Source organism: Castor canadensis, chromosome 15 (assembly GCF_047511655.1).
Source record: "Castor canadensis chromosome 15, mCasCan1.hap1v2, whole genome shotgun sequence".
Taxonomy (NCBI): Eukaryota; Metazoa; Chordata; class Mammalia; order Rodentia; family Castoridae; genus Castor; species Castor canadensis.
Genome location: NC_133400.1, coordinates 12,559,865 through 12,584,052, shown reverse-complemented (window position 1 = coordinate 12,584,052; position 24,188 = coordinate 12,559,865). Strand labels below are relative to the sequence as shown.

The 24,188-nt window shown below is 40.4% G+C and overlaps 1 protein-coding gene across 2 annotated transcripts in view; it reads right to left on the bottom strand.

Annotated features, from left to right (window-relative positions):
- Positions 1-24,188, bottom strand: part of Glg1 (golgi glycoprotein 1) — a 110,618-nt gene that overhangs the window by 18,064 nt on the left and 68,366 nt on the right. For both annotated transcript variants that reach the window (XM_074055661.1, XM_074055660.1), the window contains exons 6-17: positions 24,006-24,077; positions 22,275-22,458; positions 21,343-21,557; positions 17,066-17,187; positions 15,124-15,225; positions 13,083-13,236; positions 10,557-10,694; positions 7,576-7,662; positions 4,359-4,421; positions 3,613-3,726; positions 2,038-2,126; positions 727-844 (exon numbers count right to left, since the gene is read on the bottom strand). In XM_074055661.1, coding sequence (XP_073911762.1) covers positions 727-844; positions 2,038-2,126; positions 3,613-3,726; positions 4,359-4,421; positions 7,576-7,662; positions 10,557-10,694; positions 13,083-13,236; positions 15,124-15,225; positions 17,066-17,187; positions 21,343-21,557; positions 22,275-22,458; positions 24,006-24,077 — 1,458 coding nt within the window. The remainder of the gene's footprint in view (positions 1-726; positions 845-2,037; positions 2,127-3,612; positions 3,727-4,358; positions 4,422-7,575; positions 7,663-10,556; positions 10,695-13,082; positions 13,237-15,123; positions 15,226-17,065; positions 17,188-21,342; positions 21,558-22,274; positions 22,459-24,005; positions 24,078-24,188) is intronic.

Genomic DNA, 24,188 nt, shown 5'->3' with positions numbered 1-24,188 from the left:
AATATATTTAGCTATGTTTAACATGGTTTGGGCTTGATCTTAAGAGTAAAGCAAGAAGTTTCTTCCTATAGTGCACACTGTGGAAGACTTCCCTAAATTCACTGCCCCTGATGAGTCAGTTCATCAGTACTACATCGGTTCCCCAGACATTGCTGTTGTGGTCAGGAAGTGGACATGGACCCCCAGCTGACACAATCAGATTGAAGAGAAAGAGTTTTATTCTTGGTCAAGGAGGTTTCTCTCTCTTTGCCTTATCTTGTTGTAGATGAACAATGGAGCAGGTAATCCAGCTGTCTCAGGCAGCCATTCTGTAGCCTTAGGATGAAGCCAATGCCAAGGACAGCAGAGTAGAGAGAAAAGCCCTCAATCTTTGAGAACATTACAACTTACAGTTTGTCCTACAGCTTCACTTCCAGTTAGTTATGTGTGTTAAAAAAGTTTTACCATTTAAAGGCTTGGGATGTAGCTCGGTGGTACAGTGCTTGCCTAGCATGCGCAAGGCCCTGGGTTCGATCCCAGCACCAAAAAAGAAAAGACAGAAAAAAAAAGAAAAAAAAAAGTTTTACCATTTAAAAACAGTGAAACAAGAAGCTAAATGTTACACGGCAAGATTTTAGCATAGGACTCCATGTCTCAACATCACAACGGCTGCTATAATCTTTCCCCTGACCCAACCCATTCCCAGCTTTCTGAGCTCCAGCCCCTGTACTTTCTGGGAGGCATTACCATCTCCAGCTCCTCCACTCGGAGCTGCTTGCGGCACTTCAGGGACACTCTGTGCTCCTTGGCTTCCTGCAGAGTGTCATTGCGCACAGTGGTGCTCAGGCAGATCACCACATCCACCCTGCCAAGAAAGGAGAAGGCATGACACTGTCTAGAGCCACACCAGGCAGATGGCCTAAGACCTCGTCTGAAGCAGGGGCAGGGCCACACCGTTTACCTGCAATTAGTCATCTTTTTTGCTCTCCTTTTGAATGTCTTTCCTATATGCTTCACTATTTTTTCCCCTAGTGCTAAAAGCAGTAGCTTGCCTGTACTTAATACTTAATAATAGCCCCAAAGTGTAAGAGTAGTAGCACTGGAAACTCAAGATATGCCAAAGAGAAGCCATAAAGTGCTTCCTTTAAGTGAAAAGGTCAAAGTTCTGGATTTAACATGGGGAAAAAAGTATTGTTTAATTTGTTCTATTAAGTTATTTTCGTTAATTTCCTATAGGGTTTGGTACTATCTCTAGTTTCAGGCATCCACTGGGGTCTTGGAACATATCCCCTGCTGATAAGGGGGGACTAACTATAAGGGAGGGACCACTGCACAAAGGTCAGCCAGTAGCCTGAATGCTGATTCCATTCTTGACTAGAGGGGAGGCCAGAGAGGGGACATATGTGCAAGGATAGCTCTAACACTTGTTTGTTAAAAACATGTGACCAAAGAGGAATGCTGCTCTTCACTGCAGGGCTGTGCCTTTGACATACAATGAGATTTATTACCAATAGGTAGAGAAATCTGTGCAAAATGGGAACTTGGTTTATATGAGAGGAAAATATGTTCTAGAAATGTGCCTTTTTGAAGAGCAACACAGAAGAATTTGGGCAATCTCACTGTCAAAACTTATCAGTCTCCTCATTAAGACCTAATTCCTCAGTGAATCAAGGTTCTGCTTCCTCATTAAATATCTAACTCAGTGAAAGCTGTGGCTGCTTCTCTGCAGAGATGATGTAATGGGAAGAAGTTGGTTTACCTCCCACTCACACTGCAACTTGCTTCTCTAAGTATACAATCTATTATCTGTTCCATCAGTTTGGCATCTGAACCTGGAAAAATTAAGAATGTTCCTATAGCCTATGGGCTCTCCTTACGAGAGGTTCCACCACCAGGTGTGGCTCAGGCAGCTCTGAAGATGATTTGTACAGACAATGCAAGTATCTGGCCATATTACCAAGGGAGAGGCACAGGAATCCTCTGGGCTACTTCTGCCAGACAGCAGGAGGCTGGCCTGACATCCTGCATACTTACGCCTATCAATTAAAGGCTACATACTTTTTTTTAATGTTGGGGCAAAGCTTCAACACGTCCTCCTTGCAGGCCATCTTGAACTTGTAAGAGAACCGAAAATCCTTCATCTGCACCTGAAAGATGATGAGAAAGAAAATCAGAAGCTCTGTAGCAAGCTGTAGTCGGCACTGGTGAGTGACATTTGGTGACATTTTAGTCACACAGATTTCAGAAGCCTGCTCACAAGACCCTGTACAACTTCCCTGTCTCTTAGACTTCACAACCTAATTTCTCATGGCTCCCCAGGTGACAGCACCCTGGCCTCACTACTATTGCATCACACACATGGCTCCCTCAGCTGAAAGCACTCTTCTCCTGGATCTTTGTAATGGTCTCTCTGCTACTTCTTTCAGGTTTCTATCCTAATACCTCCTCCTGAAACCTCTTTTCTCTTTCACCTTCCAGCCCCTGCTTTGCTTTTTCTTTTTCAAACCACCTGAGACCACAATCACTGTATACTTGTTTTGGCATCTTTCTCTTTTTAAAGAGTCTGGAGTCCACTGGGGCAGGGGTGCTGGCTAACACGGTGAACTCAGGCAAGTGGGCTACCTGTCCTGAGAAGCAATTACCTCAGGTGACTATCCTCCTTGCAGGAAGTGTCCACTATATCTCACACTTCCTTAGTTACAAGTAATTATGAGGAGTACGGTCCAATCTTCTTTTTTGCCTTTTTTGCAGTACTGGAGATTGAACTCATGGTCTTGTTCTTGCTAGGCAGGTGCTCTACCACTTGAGCCATGCCTCCAGTCCTCTTTTTTCATTAGTGCATTTTAAAAAAAATTAAAATTTTTTTATTATATTATTGTTGTACCGGGAGTATATTGTGACATTTACAAAAGTGCTTACAATGTATCTTAAATTTGCCCCCTCCCTCATTTTCCTTCATCCTCTTCCCTCTTCCCTCCAAGTGTATTTTTTAAAATTTCTTGTTGGTACTGGGGTTTGAATTTAAGGGTTCATGCATGCTAGGCAGGTGCTTGACTGTTTGAGCCACACCTCCAGCACTTTAACCTTCTTATTCATATGTCAGATCTGGATTTTATTTATTTAATTTTTGGGGGGCGGGGAGCAGTACCTAGGTTTGAACTCAGGATCTCATGTTTGCTGGCTCTTACCACTTGAGCCACTCCACCAGCCCAGATCTGGATTTCATGATTTGAAAGCAAAAAAAGGTTGAGTCCAGTGTATTGATGCACCTCTGGGCAGGTGCACTGAATAGTTACACAGAACAGGTACCAGTGATATTAACTACTGCGGGGGAGGCAAAAATACCTCATGTGAGCACTGTGACTGATGCAGAAAATGCCTGCTTATTTGTCTCTATGCCCACTAGACTCAACACTCCCTAGGGACAGGGACTAGGTCTCACTGATCATTGTATCAGGGAGCCTAGAAAAGCACCTGGTCACAGTAGAGAAAAACCACACTTACTGAGAATAGTTCAAAATAGGATGTATAGTCATAAAAAAAAAGATTTTTTTAAAGAACAGCAGAGATACACTGATGTTCCAAATAAGATTCAGTAATCATTCACACAGCTGAAACAGGAAACCAACTGACCAACTGGAAGTGGGTGACTCCAATGGCACATTTCTCATTCATATCCTTCTGGTGTTTGTTCTGTATCAGACACTCCATCAGGTCTCCAGAGTCTATCTGGTTGTCTGCTACATCCTGGAGAAGACAGTACACACTTATACTTCATTTGTAACAATTAATGAATACAACCTGTAGCTCAGTTCATGAAAAATATGAATAGGGCTGATTCTAGAAGCCTTCACAAAAGAGTAACACTTGGTGGGATAAAATTCATACAGCAAGTTGTTCTACCTGAGGAAGGAATATGTACTCTAAGGGCTTTTACTTATTGTCTTTACATGACTGTACAGCTGGCTTTTAGAGTAATAACTAACACAGCTTCCTGACTGTCAGATCCTAAAGGTTCCTGACTGTGTTTTACTGCCATAATTTGGGTGGTTCAGTGAGTAACAAGGTAACAAAATTCACTCACTCAACACTGAGGAACAAAGGAGACCTGAGGAAGGGGAAGCCACTACTACTTGGAAAGCAATTCAGTCACGTTCCTGATGGCTTCTCTGTTGCATCTTTTCTTATAACGGCATCTCAACTATTGCTGCTACCTAGCCATGTACAAAGGCTAATCAAACAGGGTTTCCCAGGATCTTGCTCTTATATACTTTTCCAATGTATGCAGAAGACACAGATGAGTCCCATACCATTGGGAGGTCAGAGTCCCAATGAATTTGGTTCTGTTTCTAACCCTTGTTCCTCCAGACATCACTTACATGGCAAAAGTTCTGAATTATGGGCTCGCAGGCTCTCATCAGCAAGGCTTCTATTTGAATATCCTGTAGAAGATGAAACAGATTGATCATTCTGCTTGAAGAAGAGCTAAAGGTAGAGGAAGAGCAGTTCTCCTGAATCAGTAGCATCACCAGGCAAACAATCTAGCATGTGCCTTTAGAAATGATTCTATATTTAGGTTAGATAGTCCCAGAATATACAAAAGTGCTCTGCCTTTATACTCTAGAAAACAGATTCCCCCTGTGCCTGAACAAAAGAGCAGGCAGAATTAAGAAAGGTGGGATAAAGAAACATCTAGCAATAATATTAGAGCACGTAAAGCCTTTGGAATTTTTCCAAAATGCTAAGCGGTTTAAATTGAAAACAGGGATACCTGTCATGTATCTTTTGTTTGTAAGCTCATAAGCCATATGAGCTTACATAAGTAGCAGCTACTTGCTAGATGCCTTTAAGCAGAACAACACGGGGCAGCCCAAAGACAATGAGAATGGAAGGGAGAGATGGGAGGTAAGAAGGCAACAAACTTCTGAAAACCAGGAAGCAAAGAAGGGCTGGCTGAGAAATGTATTTTTATTATTGCCAATCCTGACAATTCAAATAGTACCAAAGGGCTTATTGGCACAAAAACAGACATGTAGATCACTGGGACAGAAGATTCATAGACCCACACAGGTATAACCATCTGATTTTTGACAAGAGTGTCAAAAACTTATGTTGGAGAAAAGATAGTCTCAAAAAAAAATGGTGTTGGGAAAAAGGGTTATCAACCTGTAAAACACTGAAACCAGACCCCTATTTCTCATCCTGTGCAAAAATTAATTCCAAATGGACTGAAGATCTTAATATAAGACCAGAAACTTTGAAGGAAGACCCTTACAGATACAGGCCTAGGTAACACTTTTCTGAATAGAACTCCAATTGCTCAGAAAATAACTGAAAAATGAGGTTGCATCAAATAAAAGCTTTTGCACAACAAAGGAAAGAATTACTGGAATCAAAAGAAAATCTACAGAAGGGAGAAAATCTCTGCCAGTTATTTATCTGATAAAGGATTCATATTCAGAATATATAAAGATCTCCAAAGATTAAACACAAAAAGAATAATCCATTTAATAAGTAGGTAAATGAACTGAACAGTTTTCTAAAGAAGTATAAATGGCTAATAAGTACATGAAGAAATGCCCACTATGCTTAGCCATAAAGGAAATACAGATCAAAACATCACTGAGATTCCATTTTACCACAGTCAGAATGGCAATCATCAAGAAAACAAAACAAGAAATGCTGATGAGTATGGGGCGGAACCCTTATACATTGTTGGTGGAATGTAAATTAGTGCAGCCTCTATGGAAATCAGCATGGAGGTTCCTTAAAACACCAAAGCTAGACCTACTGTGTGATCCTGCTATACCACTCCTGGGTATAGGAATGTAAAACAACACACAATCAAGACATCTGCAGTGAGCTACTGGCGCCCAGCTGTAATCCTAGCTACTCAGGAGGACTGTGGTTCGAAGCCAGCCTGGGCAAAGAGCTCATGAGACCCTATCTCAAAAAACACAAACCCATCACAAAAAAAGGCTGGTAGAGTGGCTAAAGCAGTAAGAGCACATGTCTAGCAAGTGTGAGGCCCTGAGTTCAAAACTCCAGTGCTGCAAAAAAAAAAAAAAAAAAAAGATAGCTGCCCATCCATGTTTACAGCAGCACTATTCACAAAAGCCAAAATGAGATCCGCCTAGGTGCTCAGCAGCCAATGAATGGATGAAAAAAAATGCAGTATACATACACGCACACAAAATGGAATATTATTCAGCTATAAAGAAGAATGAAATTATGGCATTTGTAGGAAAATGGATGGAATTAGAGATTATGTTAAGAAAAATAAACCAGGCTGAGAAAGACAAATATTGTATGTTCTCTCTCATATGCAGAATCAGTTCTTAAAAATGAATGACAGGATTACTTACTAGCTGTGTGAAAAAGAAGAAGAAAAAAAAAAAAGAATGACAGGAGCTGGATGTGTGACTCAGGTGGTACAATTCCTGCTTACCAAGAGCAAAGCCTTGAGTTCAAACCTCAGCACCACCAAAACAACAACAACAAAACAAGGTCTGTGCCTGTCTGTCTGGGGATGATACAAGCAGGAGGGCAAAAGGAGAAGGTGAAGTGGGCGGGGGGGGGGAGTGGTTGAAATACTTTATACACATGTACGAAAATAAAATAAAACCTGCTGAAATTGTTTTAAGAAGGGGGTAGGAATAAAAAGGAGAAGGTAAGAGAAGGCGAATTTGATGGCGGTATACTGTATGCATATGCAAATACCACAAGGAAACTCCTTTGTACAACTAATAAAAGCAAGTAAAAAAAAAAAAAGAAAAGAAAAAAAATGGCATTTCCCTTTTTCTCTCATTTCTGCCTCCATAAGATCACCTTAGCATTTTTAGCTGTGTCTGCCACAGTAATAATCCCAGTCTTTCTGAACAATATGACTATGCTTGTGAGGTTTTTAAAACTCCTGCTGTAGCCAGGCACCAGTGGCTCACGCCTGTAATCCTAACTACTTGGCAGGCTAAGATGGGGAGGATCATGGTACCAGGCCAGCCATCTCCAAAATAAACAGAGCAAAATGGATTGGAGGTGTGGCTCAGGTGGTAGAGTGTGTGCTTTCCAAGTATGAAGCCCTGAGTTCAAAACTCAGACCCACCATAAATAAACAAACAAACAAACCTCATGTTTTATATTTTAGTGGGTTTCAGGACGGAACAGGGATAAACATGTGCTCAATCTTCTACGTGTTACTAGAAATCCCAGGCTTTTATTTTGTTATACATACATTTCCAATGACTTAAGTAAAAGAGCTCTAAGGGTAAGAGAATGAATGCTTGGTTTACTCTTGAATGTGATTCAGAGTTTGAAGTATAGCAGCTATCTTTTCTCATGGGAGCCAAAGGTCTAATCACTATGATAACTCTGAAGAAAACCAAAGTGTTAACTGTACAGAGAGCTTTTCTAGAGAAGTGAGGGAAGGGTCAGGACACAATGCAATGTTTGTCTTTATAAAGCAAATGGGCAAAGCCTGATTAGGTTTCTTTTGATTAACAGAGGCTTCGCACTCTCAAGAGTAGAAACAGCAGAACTGGGCACAACAGGCCAGGCTGCTGGCAGCCCCTCTCCTCCAGGGAGCTGCGTGCTGCTTACCTCTGACTCTAACTCTGTGAGGTTGCCCACTATGTCTCTGCACTCCACTGCCAAGTCATCCAGATGGTCCTGGAGGCACTCGAGCTCCTACATGGAAAAAGGCAACAAGGGAAGGTGAGACACCAGTGCCCTTCCCTTTCATACCTGTCCTCTTTTTTCCTTCCTTTTAGAACAACCTTATGAACGCAACACAAAAACTTCACTTAATTCTCCAATCAAGACTGTTCTGTGATGTAGCGGGTGGTTAAGAGGGCCAGCATCCCTGCATACCCCATAGAAGAACAGCCTATAAAGCCCAACAGAAAGCAATCTTCAGATGTCCTCAAAGTGTGAAAATCTTACCAGGCTTGTATTCCATTCCATCCACATCTGCCATTCCACTTTTTTTCCCCTCTTTTTTTGTGCGACTGGGGTTTGAACTCAGAGAGGGCTTCATGCTCTACCACTTGAGCCACACCTACAGTCCATTTTACTCTGGTTATTTTGGATATGAGGTTTCTCAAATTATTTGCTTGGGCTGGCCCTGAACCAGAGATCCTCCTGATCTCAGCCTCCCAAGTAGCTAGGATTACAGTGTGAACCACTGATGCCTTGCTCTGCCACTCCATTTTTTTTTATTTTGGGGTGGTACTGAGGTTTGAACTCAGGGCTTTCTATTTACTAGGTAGGTGGTTCTACTGCTTGAGCCACAACTACAGCCCCTGCTATTCCACTTTTATACTTTTAATCCAAGTTTTGAATATTTTTTACCTCCCATTTTATTTCTTAATTTTTCATTTTTTTCACCATACTGGGGGTTGAACTGAAGGCCTCATGTTTGTAGGCAGGCATTCTACCACTTAAACCACACCCCTAGCTCTTTTCACTTTATTTTTCAGATAGGGTCTTGAGTTTGCCCATTTGCTTTGACTTAATGCCTTCCACCTTCTACACAGCTGGGATTACGCAGGCCTAGTTTATTGGTTGAGATGTGATCTTTTTAACTTTTTGCCAGGTTGGCCTTGATCCTCTCAATCTGACTCCTGAATAACTAGGATTATGGGTGTGAGCTACTGTACTGGCCTTATCTTTCATTTTAGATGAGCACTTTGATAATGATCACTGGACAACAAATTCATAGTGAAAGGCATAAACTACACTAAAACTCTTCATGGGCAAAGTAGGTGGGGATCCACGACCCTGGATCATAACACAGAGCTAAAATTCCTCCAAGGCAGAATGGGGATTCTAACCCAGCCTACATCAAAAGGATCCTTTGAAGGAAATTCCAAAACAAGAGATTTATTTTGTCTGGGCTCTGGAAATGGAGCTGACGCTGCTGAAGCCTTACTCTGTCACTGTTCCATTTAGCGGTCTGCAGGTTCAGGTGTAGCAGCAGCTCACATTCCCAAGCAAATCAACAGCTAGCTCTCAGCAGAGTGCTCTGCTCAGGGATCAGGCTTCACATACTGAACATTCTGTAAGGATCTCTCTGTTTTAGAATAGGAAGTGAGGAGAAGGGATAGAAGAATTACAAAGCAGCCAGAATGGAAGGAGGGAAAAACCCAAAAAACCTGAAGGGAAGTGCACTAAACTGAACACCTTGCTCATGAAACTGTTCCTTAGGTTTAGCTTCTTGGTGGTGGGGTGCATCTGTCTAAATGTTGACTTTGCAGAGGGTGTGGAGGAAATTGTTTCCTGGGGTCCCATATCAACACAGCTTTGTTCCATCAGACAGAGGATTCAGAAAGCTAAACAATAGGCATTTTCTAACAAAACTCCCACAAAACTGCAGCAGGCCGTGGAAACAGACTGCTGAAAATGATATTCCCATATCCAATAGACCTAGGAAGCAGCCATACACACTGCTGCTTTAAAATGCCCAACTCCTATAGGCGTGACTTTTTAATACTCTAATTCCAGGGGGTTTTATATTTTCTTTTTCTTTTTTTGGCAGTACTGGTGTTTGAACTCAGGGCCTCACACTTGCTAGGCAGGAGCTCTATTATTTGAGCCACATCTCTAGCCCTAGAAGCAGTTTTGGACAAATGGAGCCTGGAAGCCTGAGAGCACTCCTCGTTCTAGTACTAATGTGGCTTTAAGCAAGCAGGTTTTCCTCACTGTTATTCTGCTTCATGATGGAAGACATACTGCCTTCCCTGGTAACTTGCAGTCACATAACTTTCTTTTTCCCAGAACTAGGACATAATTCTGAGGAATTATTCATAACATGCACATAATTCTTGGGAGCTACTATTTCCCCATACCTTCCAATATGCAGAGGTTCTTACAATGGAATGAATGCCCAGTTACAATGAGACTTGAGTTTTAGGTAAGAAAAGTCAGTTGTTTTACTTCTCTGAGTCTCAACTTGGGTAACTACATGGAAAAAAACAATTCCATTTCCACATGTGTTGTATAGTGCTGTCCCAGGGCCTGCATCCTATTCATGCATACCAGTATTTACATACTTGAATATATTCATACCTTGCTTATCTCAGGCAAGATAAAATGAATTAAAATCAGTAAAAAAGAAGGAGGAAAAGGGAAATATGTTATGGAAAGTGTGATGGAGTCAGCAGTAAGCCTAGTATAAAAATGTTCATATAGTTCTTAGAGGTAGGCCAAGGCTTTGGCTCTAAACTTTCTAAAGGCCACACAAAGAGGGAAAATAATCAATTACAACATACAGTAGCCATAATACAAAACACAAATTAGCTGCTTAGGAAATAAACAATTATTCTTGATATAAAGACAACAGAAGTATTTCTTGAGGATTTCTTCTACAAAGAACACTGAGTAATAAATCAAGTCTATGAAGTAAATACCAAGGTAGACTTCACAGCATAGGGTATCCTCCTCCCTAAATAGTAGTGAAAGTGACAGTAAAGTTTATAGGAAAGGAATATGAGTTCAATAGACTGAAAGTGGGCCACCTCTAGAGAGAATGAAAATAATCAAATATTATTATTGTAAGACAAACTGGAAGCCCTGTTACCCACCTGGCCAGTCTCTGTTTTCTCACTACACCATTTCCCCAGATCTATCAGACACTTGTCCTGGAGGGCAGGATCCAGTTTAACATCCATAGCACGCTGGTGTAGGATCCTCTGAACCTCAGCTCGGCACTCCCGTGAGAGCTACATAAGAAAGAATGAGACTTTAAAAGTAAAAAAAGCAAATCCATGAAGACCCTAAACTGAGCAAACCTGTGGTCAAACAACAAACAACTCAGTATTTATCTCTTAAATGCTATACCTTGGATCTCTTCCAGAGCAACTCCTTATCTCTAGGGTGCAATTACACATACATTCAGTATTCTCTAATATAAAATGACATCTATTTCTGAGAGTATCCTGATAAAAGTGAAGATCTAGATTTATTCAAAGTAGAGTTTCTGTTCATCAAAATTCACTTACTGTTCTATGCACAAGAACAGAACATCAGGTATGATTTGCTCAAGAATATCCACGGTTCAGGAGAACTGAGTTCAAACTGACCTAAGTAGTTATGCAGATCAGGACTCTTCTAGATGAATTATGTGGAATGAACCAGGTGAAAACTGGCTTTTTTTTTTTTTCTAAGAGCTATAAGAAAGCAGTCATTGACAGGTGAAGTTCAGTTTCCTATCCTGACAAGGCCAGCACACCTGAGGCAGAGGGATGACATAACTCCTTAATGGGCATGGGTTTTCTTTTAGAGTCATGGACTGTTTTGACTCTAGAAAGAGGTTGTACAACACTGCAAATGTGCCAAATGCCTCTGCATTTTTCTCTTTAAATGGTTAATTTTATGTTATGTGAATCTCACTTCATTTTTAAAAGCCAGAGCATTGGATTCTACCTTTTCCCTATTTACAAGAGATGGACCTTCCTACTATAGAGACTTGCCAAGTGTCAGGATTTGACAGCCCCTGTGGCTAGTAAGAGGTTCATTATATGAAGAAAAATGTAACAGTCTCATGTAATCTTTTTCTTTTTTCCTCAGTGGAACTAGGGTTAGAACTCAGGGCTTTGTGCTTGTGAGACAGGTAGTAACAAAGCAAGCAAGCACTCTACTACTTAAGTCACACCTCCAGTCCATTTTGATCTGATTATTTTTTGGAGATGGGGTCTCAAGAACTATTTTCCCCAGGCTAACCTCAAACCATAATCCTTCCAATCTTAGCCTCTAAAGTTTACAGGATTATAGGTGATAGTCACCAGTGCTTAGCTTCATGTGTTCTTACATAGTCATAAAAAATGGGCTAGGCTTTCAGCAACTAAGTATGACATTTTTCTACTTGAGTTTCCTCAATTGGAATCCTAGACAGACTTTTGCACTGGGCTCAGAAGGGTTGTTTGGAAACAAGCATGTGAAATAATACCATAGCTACTCTCTGTAACAAATACAAGATTAACTTCCAGTAGCATTTTTAAGAAGACATAAAAAGGCCATTCTGGAGAGAAAGCAGCAAGTCAATGTGGCACCGGAAGGCAACCAATGCTGCATGAGTGTAAGAGATGCTTAAACTACTTTTTCTGAAAAGCATGGGCCCAGGAATTAATCAAAAACAGGAGAGAAGCTGGGCATTCTTACCTCAATTTTGCATGTTTTTGTCTAAGCCTTCCGGTCACCTTGGAATCCAGGAAGGACAGGATTTAGGACTTACTGATAAAATCTTTACAAAGAGGGATGGAGGAAGCTGCCCCAAAGGAAGGGTACATCAGAGCCCCCCCCCACCCCCAGGACAATAACAACTTCTTCGGAAACTCCTCCTAAGACAAGGACTGAGAAAATGACCCACTGGAACACACCTGGGACTGTTTAACTATGCATACCTGTTGTCATCTACCCCAATTCTTTGTCTATTTAAATCTAAAGTTCCTGTCTGCACTCTGAAGATGACTGAAGTGCCTCTTCTCATGGTGTGTCCAAGGCCATGTGATAAATCTCCTTTCTCTGCTTTTCACCATGTCTCTTTATTTGGCATACTAGGCGAGTGGCCGGACCTCAAATGTGGAAGCCCAGGGGGTTGGGCCCTGTGTCCAAAACTCTTGGTTTCATGAGAACCGAGGTCACACAAATACTACATTAAAAGATATAGGGGCAGACAGACACCAAGAAACCAGGGATGGAAGGTTCAGCTCCAGTCAGTGCTGTCACAGAGGCCTTGTTTGTGTTTGGCAGCCAAGAGCAGAAGCCTAGAAAACCACTTGTATCCTGGCTAAAAACCTCTAATGGATCTTTAAACCTAAATAAAGTCAGGACAGAAGAATTTAATTGTCCATTTGTGATTCAGATTTCGGAAATTTAAAGAAAAAAATCTGGAAATGTTCCCCTCTTCACTTTGTTAAAGACATCACCAGATGGGGAAGCTGGGAAGGCAACTGCAGCAGCAGGAACATCACTGAGTGCAGTTTCTGGTAGTACAGCAACCCTCTCCCCAAATATACCAAAAGAGCTTCCCTAGGATGACAGAAAACAGAATAGACACCAAAGCTTTTAGAAAAGCAAATGACAGTAAGAAAACAGTGCAGACTGCATACCCTCCTTCCTTGTTCCTCGGTGCGGTAGGCGTGTCTATACAAACAAGAGAACACAGCTCCGGGAGGCATAAGTTCACTGGTTTCGTTCCAACCATGGGTGTGGCAAAGACGAGAAGCATCTCCCTGGCACTTACGGTATAAGACAGGATCCAGCCTAGAAGGTTAAGAGTTAAAAAGAATGGCTACTTACCATACTTTTCTGCCTCATACACACTAAGGGTTTTTACAGGATGCTTGCTTATGTACTTGTTGAAAAATCACCTCAGGAGTAGATATGGAAAAACATATTCCAAGCCACACCTCCAACTCTTTTTGCTTTAATTTTGTTTTTAGATAGGGTCTCCTGATTTTTGCTTGGGTTGGTCTGGATTGTGATACGCCTATCTGCTTCCCACATAACTGGGATTTACAGCTATGCACCACCACACCTGGGTTGTCTGTTGAGCTGGGGTCTCATTAACTCTTTGCCCAGCTGGTCTTGAACTTCAATCCTCCTGATCTTTACCCACTGAGTATCTATGATTACAGGTGTACACTACCACATCAGGCCTAAATGTCATTCATAGTGGACACACCATGGTCAATCTACAAAAGTTTGTTAACCTTCATACAAAAAACTTATGCCCTACCTCAAAGATGTCATCCTGGAGCTGGGTGTGGTGGTGCAAAACTATAATTCCAGTATTTGGGAGGTTAAGTCAGTAGGATCATGAATTTGAGGTCAGCCTGAACTACTTGAATTAGGCAATAAGCCTGCTTCTTTTCTTCAAACCAGACAAGGAATGCTTTCATTCCGTCTACATTATATTATCAATCATGGAGGAAGGCTATTTAATAGGAGAGAGGCTGCTATATACTTAATGAGTAGCTTTTAGGGCTCCAAGGCACATTTTTGGTCATTGGGGAAAGAACTGAAGAGGAGAAATCATGGTCTTGACTAAGGTGACATGTGCTTTCAGGAAACTCTTGGTAACTTCAGTTCAAATGGCCTGACCAAGCACAGCTATCTGTGGCCTTTCCCACAGATAATTTTTTTTTTTTTGAGACAGGGTCTCATTAGTAGCCCAGGTCAGCCTCAAACTCTTGATCCTCTTGCCTCAGTCTACTAAGTGGTAGGATTACAGGTGTACACCACAACAACTGCCTTCCGAAGTTACTCTGAACAGAAATAAAACCACCTCAAATTTTCAAGTAATCTCTTTCTATTATAACATATGAGCAAAACATAGATTAATCACCAGAAAAGATTAATGCCCACATACAGTGGCTTAAATAATTGAATCAGGAAGCAACTGAACTTGGGAAGCAGAAGCAGTAGTGAGATCCATTATCAGTGGCTCTGGAGGTGGAAGGGAAAAAGGACATGGAAAAAAGAGGGGAGAAACAGCCAGTAAACAATAGCGATTCTGACTGTAACAGAGACCCTTCTCTCACTTCATTCCCACCCTCTTTTTTCTTCCCTTAACAGGATGAGACGGCAATTAGAGAATACAGTTGTCGCTTATTGATAACAATCTCTCAAGAAAGAATAAATTCAATAACTCTGAATAGTTAAGGAAATAAAAGCAAGTACCTATTCTTAGTGAAAATCAATGAAGATACAAATGTACTATTATCTTCTTAGTCATATCTAAAGATGCTTTTGGTGCACCTCAGATGCCAGAGTTCTTTCTAGACAGATGTCTGTGGTATCAGAATCATTTTGGCCCTGACTTCCAAAGTAGTGGTGAGCAGTAATACTTGGTATGACTGATAAGACTCTGCTTTCAGATACTACTCTGGAAGCAATAACAGGTTTTCAGGAGGTTGGAATATGTTAGCCATCCCAGAATTTGAAAATAATTCCCTCCTGATTATTATAAAATACGTGGTGGGGGGGAAGGGGTGGGAGTATAGCTCAGTAGCATAGAGTGTGACGTAGCAAGCATGAAACCCTGGGATTATTCTCCAGCACCCCTTCTACCACCTGCCCCAGAGATGATACTAACTACAGAGGAGAACAGGCTGAGGTAATGCCTTATGCTAGATTCAAAATACTCACTTCCAATCCCGAGAGATAAAATACTGCAGCTCTAAGAGACGGTGTTCACAATCTTCCACCATCTTCTCTGTGTACAAATGCTCCATTAGACACGACAGGATCCTAGCCATAAAGAGGTAAAAGTGTAGTGAGAGAGACAAGTGTTCTGACAACAAGCTGGAATGCTTATGTCTGTACACTAGTTCCCTGGTCCACAGAAAAAGCCCTTCAGTTATTTTCCTAAGGCAATAAGAAATATTTTTTCTGATAATCACTAAAATGAATGGAACTTGATAGTGATGTCTTCTATCAACCTTAGAGCTGCCCTGCGTGGAGAGCTCTGCATGCACAAATGTGCACAGCTGCTTTGTTTTAACTATTATTAAGAAAAACATTCAACACACACAGAAATAGAGAATGACATACTGGCTACCTCCCTCACGCCCATAGCTTTATCAGCCTGGTGCAGAGTTTCTTTTGACTCTGCGCTCCTTGTTGATATTTTGAAGCAAATCTCACACATCCTTTCAGTAATAAATACTTTGGCATTTTCTCAAAAATATGGAAACATAGTACTATTGTCACACCACCAATAAAAAAAATCCTTAATATCAAGTAATATCCTGTTCATTTTCAAATTTTTCCAATTACCTCATGTCTTTTTACATGCTGTTTAAATTAGGACCCGGCAAAGGTCCACACATTGTATTTAATTTCAAGTATCTAAGTCTGTTTGAATCTGTAGCAGATCCTCCCCAACCCCCTGGACGTTTTGGTTGAAGCAGTTATTATTATATTTTTAGTGTAAGTGTGCTTATCTCTCTCTTCCATGATCACCAAAAGCTTTAAATAGAATATTTGTTTTGTTTTGGTGCTGTGCTGGGCTCAAGGGCCTTGTGCTTGCTAGGCAAGTACTCTCAACTTCAGCCACACGCCCACCCCCCCCCCACCCCCCACCCCCCGCCAGCCCTTTTTTGCTTTAGCTATTTTTCAGATCAGGTCTTGCACGTTTTCCCAGGGTCAGTCTCGGACCATAATCCCCCTGCTATTCCTCCTGTATTGCTGAGACTATAAGCATATACCACCACGTTCAGCAAGAGTACCATTTTTAATTCCCTACCACAGCATGAACAGCAGTTTTTACATAGCATAATGACAATAAACCTGGACTGAGTTCACTTTAATGTTGGGTAGTGCCAGCTGAAATCTATAAAAACTTTTGCAGACTGGGAAACCTGTTTTTACTTGCAATCTGGCTTTGAGAATTGTTTTCACATTATATAGAATAAAACTAATACAAGAGAATCAAACATTTTATCATAGCATTTATTTAGATTTCCTAGACCTTGGAAGCAACTCCAATATTTAGTTGGTCCATGACTACACTCTCCAACTACCACATTTTGTTTCAATTACAGTCAACTGCTTTCTAACGATCATCAAGTAGCCAAAGCACATGATGAGTCAATGTACAAACAGAGCACCAGTGTATATGTCACTTTGTCTTTGACAGAAACAGGGTGTCTCTGTCTCACTTTCACCTGCATTACAGGAAGCTGTTTCATGACCTGGTAGACAGGCCCATACATGCCCAGTCACTGTCAACAAACACCATCACAGTGCTGTACCTCTATAGGAAGCCTGAATTCCAATACTAGTTTTAGTACAAGTTGGTATGTTCCTGTTCAACAAAATTTTAGTCAAGATGTTAAGCCTCAGGAGGCAGAAATTAGGAGGATTGTGGTTTGAAGCCAGCCTGGACAAATAGTTTGTGAGACCCTATCTCGAAAAAACCCCCATCACAAAAAAAGGTCTGGTGGAGTGGCTGAAGGTGTAGGCCCTGAGTTCAAAGCCCAGTACTGAAGGAAAAAAAAAAATTAAGCCACCCAAAGTCATTTGATAGAATGTTCCCTTTGCTGCCAGCTAACATACAATATGGATTATGCCAAACAAGAGAACCTACATTGGGTCTCCGGATCGTATGTGTTTGCAGGCTGTCTGTATTACAGATTCACAGGCTTCATTCAAAGCTCGATCGATGCGGTAATCGGCACCAGGGTCAGTCTCCTGAATCAGTGTTTGAAGCTGGATGAAGGAAAATTACAAAGGAAGAAAAAGTCACTTAAGGCACCACAAAAGAGCAGTGTCATGCCACCATTTATCAGCTGCTCAGTCTGGCACATCACAATGTACTTTAACAAGGCTCTGGAGTTGTCACTGGCCAAGCTCAAGAATTGTTGCCAAATACTTTCTAACTGGCTTTTCCACCTTGTTGCAAGTTTTTCTGTTTATGTCCTTGTGGAGGTAGCTCATCTATCTGTTATAAACTATCCCTGGATACCTGAAAAACAACAGGTCTTCACAATGTGACTGGGAAGGCTACCTCTTTCTTTTTATCTGGCTACTTGCTAATCAGATAACTAAACTTGACACACAAGGTGTCAAGCCAGAGTTGAGTGGATGAGAGAGTAAACACATCTCCAGTTAGAGACCTAATTTGGGCTAACATGAATTTAAATTTTGCTTTAATGACACTGGTACTAAAACAAGTATACTGTTTATTAAAGTCAGATAAGAGATATTTAACTTGCAGAAACAAAACAAGAACACTTATAACTTCCTATTTTGTCCTCAACTGTTTTTACACAGCCAAGAGAAACCCCACAACTCATTTGTTACAAGACTACAGGAAAAATGTATGTCATCATGCAACTGAAACTGATAACAGGCACTCTATCTATAGTTTTGTTTGATCCATCCTTGATCATGGAATAAGGGAGGAGTAAAGATGCCTTAGTTTCTTTTCCTGTCTTTGAGAAGGCCTTTGGGGCATGGAGGAAAAAGCTCTAAATTAAGGATCAGAATTCTATTGATGGTTCTGGCTCTGCACAATACTAGTGCTGAGAATATGGACAAGTTGATTAACATCTAAGTTTCAGTTTAACTGCAGACTATAAGAAATACTACTACTTGGGGAGAAACTGGGTAAACTGCAAGGCATTTTATAGAAATAAAACATCATTATTACTACAGATGGGTGGCAGATGGCATTTGGGGTGGAAATATTTTTCTTTTTGGTCCTGGGGATTGAACCCAGGGCCTTGTACATGCTAGCCACACACTCCACCACTGAACTACAAACCCAACTCCAGGGGTGGGAAATCTTAAATAAGAGAAAGAAAATTTAAAAATTACAAGCTTTACTGGTTTGAGTCTTTTCTCCTCCCTCAAGTTAAAGAATTAGACCCCTTTTTGTGTCAGTGATTTATCCTCTCTAGGAGACTTCTCTGATGTATACACCTGACGTTGATCCTACAAAGGCTCATGTGGAGGCCCTGACCCTTTCACGTATTTACCAGAAATCACAGATCAAAGGAAATGTAGAACAAAAAACCCTTCCATTATCCTAAAAGAAGCCAATTAAGAGAAATATGAAAGATTTTCAATGTTCTAGGATGGAAATTATTTATATAGATTCTTGGTAGCAATCTGGAGAAATTACAAAATGCTGTGGTTAGTTGATAAAAGACTACAGTATTTTGATAATCCACCTAATTTATGATGTTATGTTGACAAAGATAAAAATCTTTATATCTTTTTCTAAGGGAAGTTAGAAGCAACAAAGAGTCTGGAAGACTTTGTAAGAAATGTGTCAGTTAAATTTCATGACTGATGGGCAAACTTTGAGAACTCACAATGAATATATTACATTGCAGCTAAAATTAAAGGAGAAAATAAACACCCTATAGAGATTAACAGGCTAACAGCTCAAGGGATCATTGCTATTCTGGAAGTCAGTGATGGAAGTATGTGAAATACAAAAAAAGAAATGTGAGCCCCCCACTGGTAGCTCACGCCTATAAGCCTAGCTACTCAGGAGACACGAGATCTGGAAGATCATGGTTTGAAGCCAGCCTGGGCAAATAGTTCAGGAGACCCTATCTCGAAAAAACCCTTCACAAAAAAGGGATGGTGAAGTGGCTCAAGATGTAGGCTCTGAGTTCAAGCCCCAGTACAGTAAAAAACAAAACAACAACAACAACAAAAAAGTAAGGTGCTACATGATTGTACATCTATTCCTAAGCGTATCTTGTGACACACTTAGGAAATCCTGGGACGCACTTCAGAGAAAAGATTACTCTAGAATAGTCTGGGGGATCATTTTTGCCTGGGAGTGCCTTGTCTGAAATCATTTACCTGTAATCACAGAAAAGTGAATAGTTCAAGATTGTGGTAAATTTGGAAGTATATGTACTCATTAAGATACTAATTATCCTTATACTTTATAGTTTACTATTGTTGAGTGATCACTAAACAATCCAAGAAGAGAATAGGAAAAATTAATGCTCAATCAGACAGGTATCAAAATCTCTTGCTTTACACTGGGGGTGGTGGCTCATGGGGCAGGGCGCCTGCTTAGCAAACAAAGTCTACTGTATCAAGGAAGCAATGTCTGAAAACGAAAGAAAGACACTCAAAATAATTTACTTCAAAGCACTCCTCAATTTGACTGAGGATGGACAACAAAGAAGACTAAGGAAGGTTTTCTCCCTTTGGAGAAACGCCTTCAGTTTTTATGAGAAAAGGCTAAAAAACATGGGTTCATAAAACTAAAAGTCAAGAGTTTCTCCCACTTGGCTAGTCTTCATGTGGGCAAAACCACTATTTGAGGCTGCCCTCTAGGTGGGAAAGTACTCTCTTGTGGGCACCAAGGGTGAGGTGGGCGGGACTTACTTATTTTCATGTTGAGTCACTAGATCTTTCAACAAGCTCAATTTCAAAAAGCCTGAGGAGTGAACTACATGCCTCAAAATAAAGCTAGCTCAGTCTATTTTGTTTTTTCTGAACATTTTACAACAGGTGCAGGCTGAGTAAAAAGACAGGTTTTCTCCCCGACCTTCCTCCAAAATCTTTCTGGGCAGAAATGGGGATGAAAGGGAAATACAGCATAGGCTGTTTTCTGATTCATTCTTGGTCTGGTGCCAGGCACATTCATTGGCACAGAGGCTTCCTAGGGCAATTGCCAGCAAGAACTGCTCCTGAAGGACTATATTGCAACAAACTCAAACCACAGTAGATCCCAGAAGCCTTCCTTGTAGCCAGGCTTGCTGTCTGGATGAGATGCTACATTTACCTCTTTTTCCCGCTGAGGGTACATAAACATAACTGTCTACTTTGAGTTAGGGTGAGTAACAGAAGCTAAGATGAAATTTTACTCCATACCCAAAGACTATAGAAATTTGTGTTTTAGACGGTAAAATTTTGTTTCAGGTTGTAAAATTCTGATTTTACATGATTAGTAGGAAAATAAAATTCAAGTAATAGTTTTTAATAAAAATGTCAACTACAAGATAAAGGACTAATTGTGTTTCCTAAAGTTATACTTAGGGGAAAACCTACTTTAGGTTTAAAACTGAACTATGTGATTCCTAAAGGAAAGTCTGTCGTACAGAGTGCTACTGTTGCATTTGGTATTTTAAGCCAAGGACTCAGACCCAGTGAAAGGTAACAAATACGGACAGTGGTAATGACACAGATACATTATGTGTGTGTTTTGTTAACTGTATATTACACACTTGATCTGCAATTATCTAACTGCCTATGAATACTGCAGCAAAAATAATTTTCTCAAGCAAAGTGTGCTAATTATTCCAATTATCTTAAGAGCACTGACTTCAAAGTCTGGGGGTGGCAAAATAAAGACCCTTTCACTCATAGTTGCCCTTGTCTAATTAAAATAGATGGTACAATTCTAAAAATGGCATGCTTTCCTGATCCTTCAGGCCATGTTGCACATCGGTAATAAAAAGAAACTTTCAGAAGTTTCAACCCATGTCAGCTCTTTCAGCCTCAACTCAATCAAACTTATTAAAACAGGCAAAAATCTCTTTTGGTGAAGGACCCTTCCTGATTTATCAGAACCTGATTTGTCTTGATTTTGAGTTTAGTAAATTCAATTTAGCCAAGTTATCCTTTCTTTAGAAACTGCAGCAAACAAATGCATTTTCTTTACCTAACTATATACCTCTTTTTTCTTGATTATGAGCTCAAACTTTTGTTCTGCAGCAAATTTCACATTCTTATTCAGATACGCTCAAAAAACCAGTATTCTTGTGTGGTCATTAGTACCTAATGTTCACTGTGATAGCAGAAATGATCCAGATATCAAGAAGTGTCATGAGAGGCTCCTTAACTGATAAAATGTGATAGTAAAGGTGGCAGTAGAAAATTTTTCTTTACCGCCTGCTGACAGTTCATTCCAAGGTTCCCCTTGTCTCCACGAACTACTTTCATCAGACAGTGCAGGGTTCGCCCTTTCCGATGTAATCCAGAACAGTGGTGCTCGATCTCCCCACGACAGCTCAGGATGATCTCAGGGCTCAGAGAGAAGTCTTCCATCAGCATGCGCCGGTAATCTAGCATCTCCCCCTGGCACTCACTGCTCACTTGTCGCCCTGAGTTAGGACACAAGTCACACACAATACTGGTGAACTTGAGGATCAGAAATCACCACATATAACAAAATGTAAAATGCATGTTTTTGTCTGGAATAGAATATGTCACTTATCCTAATATCTAGACCGAAAAGCTTTAATAAGCACAAAGCAGACTTAAATGCTGGAGACTCAGGTTTATCCTATCAGTATTGTACATTATACAGATTTTGTACTCCTAAACTAGTAAAATAAATGCTTTGCCAGTGGAAGTGCTTATTCATTTATTTGGTGCTAGGGACTGAATCCACAGCCTTATGTACACTCAGAAACAATAAGCCACTGAGCTGTATCCCTAGTCCCAGAAATTTTACCAATAAGAGAACTACTGGGGGTAAAATGAAACCCAAAGAACAATCCCCATTGGTCTACACAATTAATACTTGTGGAAAAGACTACATTTTAAATATTCACTCTGTCACCCCTACTTTTGAGTTGTAAATGCCAACAAAAATAAACTTAAAAGAAAAATGGTCATCCAGCCAGTTAGCCCTAAGTTGAAGCCAAGTCTCTCTGATCCACAGCTCACATGCTAAATCATGTTACCCCATTTTCCTAAGTGTAAACATTATGTGTTTTAAAAATTAAAAATTCTCAGAAAAGATAGGAGGAAACTGACATTTAGAGGTACAAAGTGTGAATCCCAAAAGAAATGTGTGAGATAAAAGGAACTCTCACCTCTGTGCACAGCTGACTCCAGGCACATTAGAAGGTAGGAGAGCCTGGCTTCCCGGGAGCGAGGAAGGTTTTCCACATTGCACCGGTATTTCTTTAAGTCACTCTTGCAGGATTTGGCCAATGAATAACTGACTTTATAATCCTGGGCAATGAGCTTCTGGCGGGTCGTTAGTGCTTCTCTACACTGAGGAAAGAGTACAGCAAAAGTAATGCCACTTGTGTGGCTCAGCAATTTACATGGACCTCTGAGACAAGTGGAAACTTAATCCCACACATGTCAACTGCAGTCATTACTGAAATGTCTGTCTGTAAGTTTGGTTAAAATTTAGCACAGGTGTGCTAAACTAGTGTGGCAAGAGGTAGGAGTAGCTGGGCGCCAATGGCTCACAGCTACTGAGCCATAGTAATCCTAGCTACTCAGGAGGCAAAGATCAGGAGGACTGTGGTTTGAAACTAGCCTGGGCAAATAGTTCTTGATATCCTATCTAGAAAATACCCAACACACACACACACACACACACACACGCACGCACGTGGAGTGGCTCAAGGTGGAGGCCCTGAGTTCAAACCCCAATACCACACACACAAAGAGGTAGAAGTACATGGGTAGGAAACCCTGAAATGACAGTGAACTGCTAACTGTTGCTACAATAGCAGTTGTCCTAAATGTATAAATGTTTGATAAATTGTAATACATTAATTTGACACAAAGTGTTCTTTTCCTTTTCAACCATAATCCTAGAATAAATCTTATCAGAATCAAAGTGGCAACTGACAATAACACTTGAATGTTCCATTTTATACTTTTATCAGACAGTAAGTAGTAAATAGTAAATAATATAAGGAAACCTAAATGATAAACATTTCTTCAGCTGCACAGGAAACTAAATGATAGGAATGACAAATTAATTTTAAAATGAGATCTTGCATTCTTCCAGGCACAGGACTAACAATGAGAACATTTAATGAGAAAGCTAATGAAAAATTAAACAGAAGGTTACCTGAGAGGCATACTGGTTTGGTTAGCCTAAACTGCAAGATATGTAGTGTTGGCATCAGTGGGATTCTGATACAAAATTTTCCAATTTTACTTCCCAAATTATCTTTAATGACTTCCCACGGTCTAGATACCACAATTAGAGCTTCATTTTCTTGGCATAAGCCAATTTTTTTTGGAGATAGGGTCTCACTATATAGTTCAGGCTGGCCTCAAACTGAATACTGGGATACAGGCATGTATCACCATACCTGTTGCCCAAAAATGCTTTGTTCTTCTACTTAAACACAAGTGTTTCACCTTTGAAAAGGGAATGCTCATTCATATTTTGTATGTTCAGCCCTCTGTATTCACAAAATGAAAATATTCAGGGGAAAGAAAATTATGTCTATACTAAACATGTATAGATGTCATTCTCTTAACAATACGGTACAACAACCATTTACATATCACTTACATAATATGAAGTATTGTAAGTAATCTACAGGTGATTTAAAATACACAGGATTTTTGTTAGTATAGTGGTGAATAAAATAAAGTGCAGAAGAGGTGTGCATAGATTACGTGCAAAAGTTATGCCATTTTATTTAAGGGACTTGAGCATCCTTGGACTTTGACATCTGAGGGGGTCCTGGAACCAACTCCTTGTGGATACTATGGGACAACCATATAAGAACGAGTTTCTGAAAACTTTTAAGAAATTAATAAAATATCAGTTTGTTTCAAACTAATACCTTTTCACTCATGGATTCTTCAAATTTATGGTTAAAGAGGCACTTATACACTCTGCCTTCACCAGCTTGTGTCTGTAAGATAGAACATACACATTATTACTACTGCTAGCAAAATAGTTATGTTGCACATTATCCACAACTGTGAATAATGTGCCAAATGGGCTTCATTATGACATTTTCACA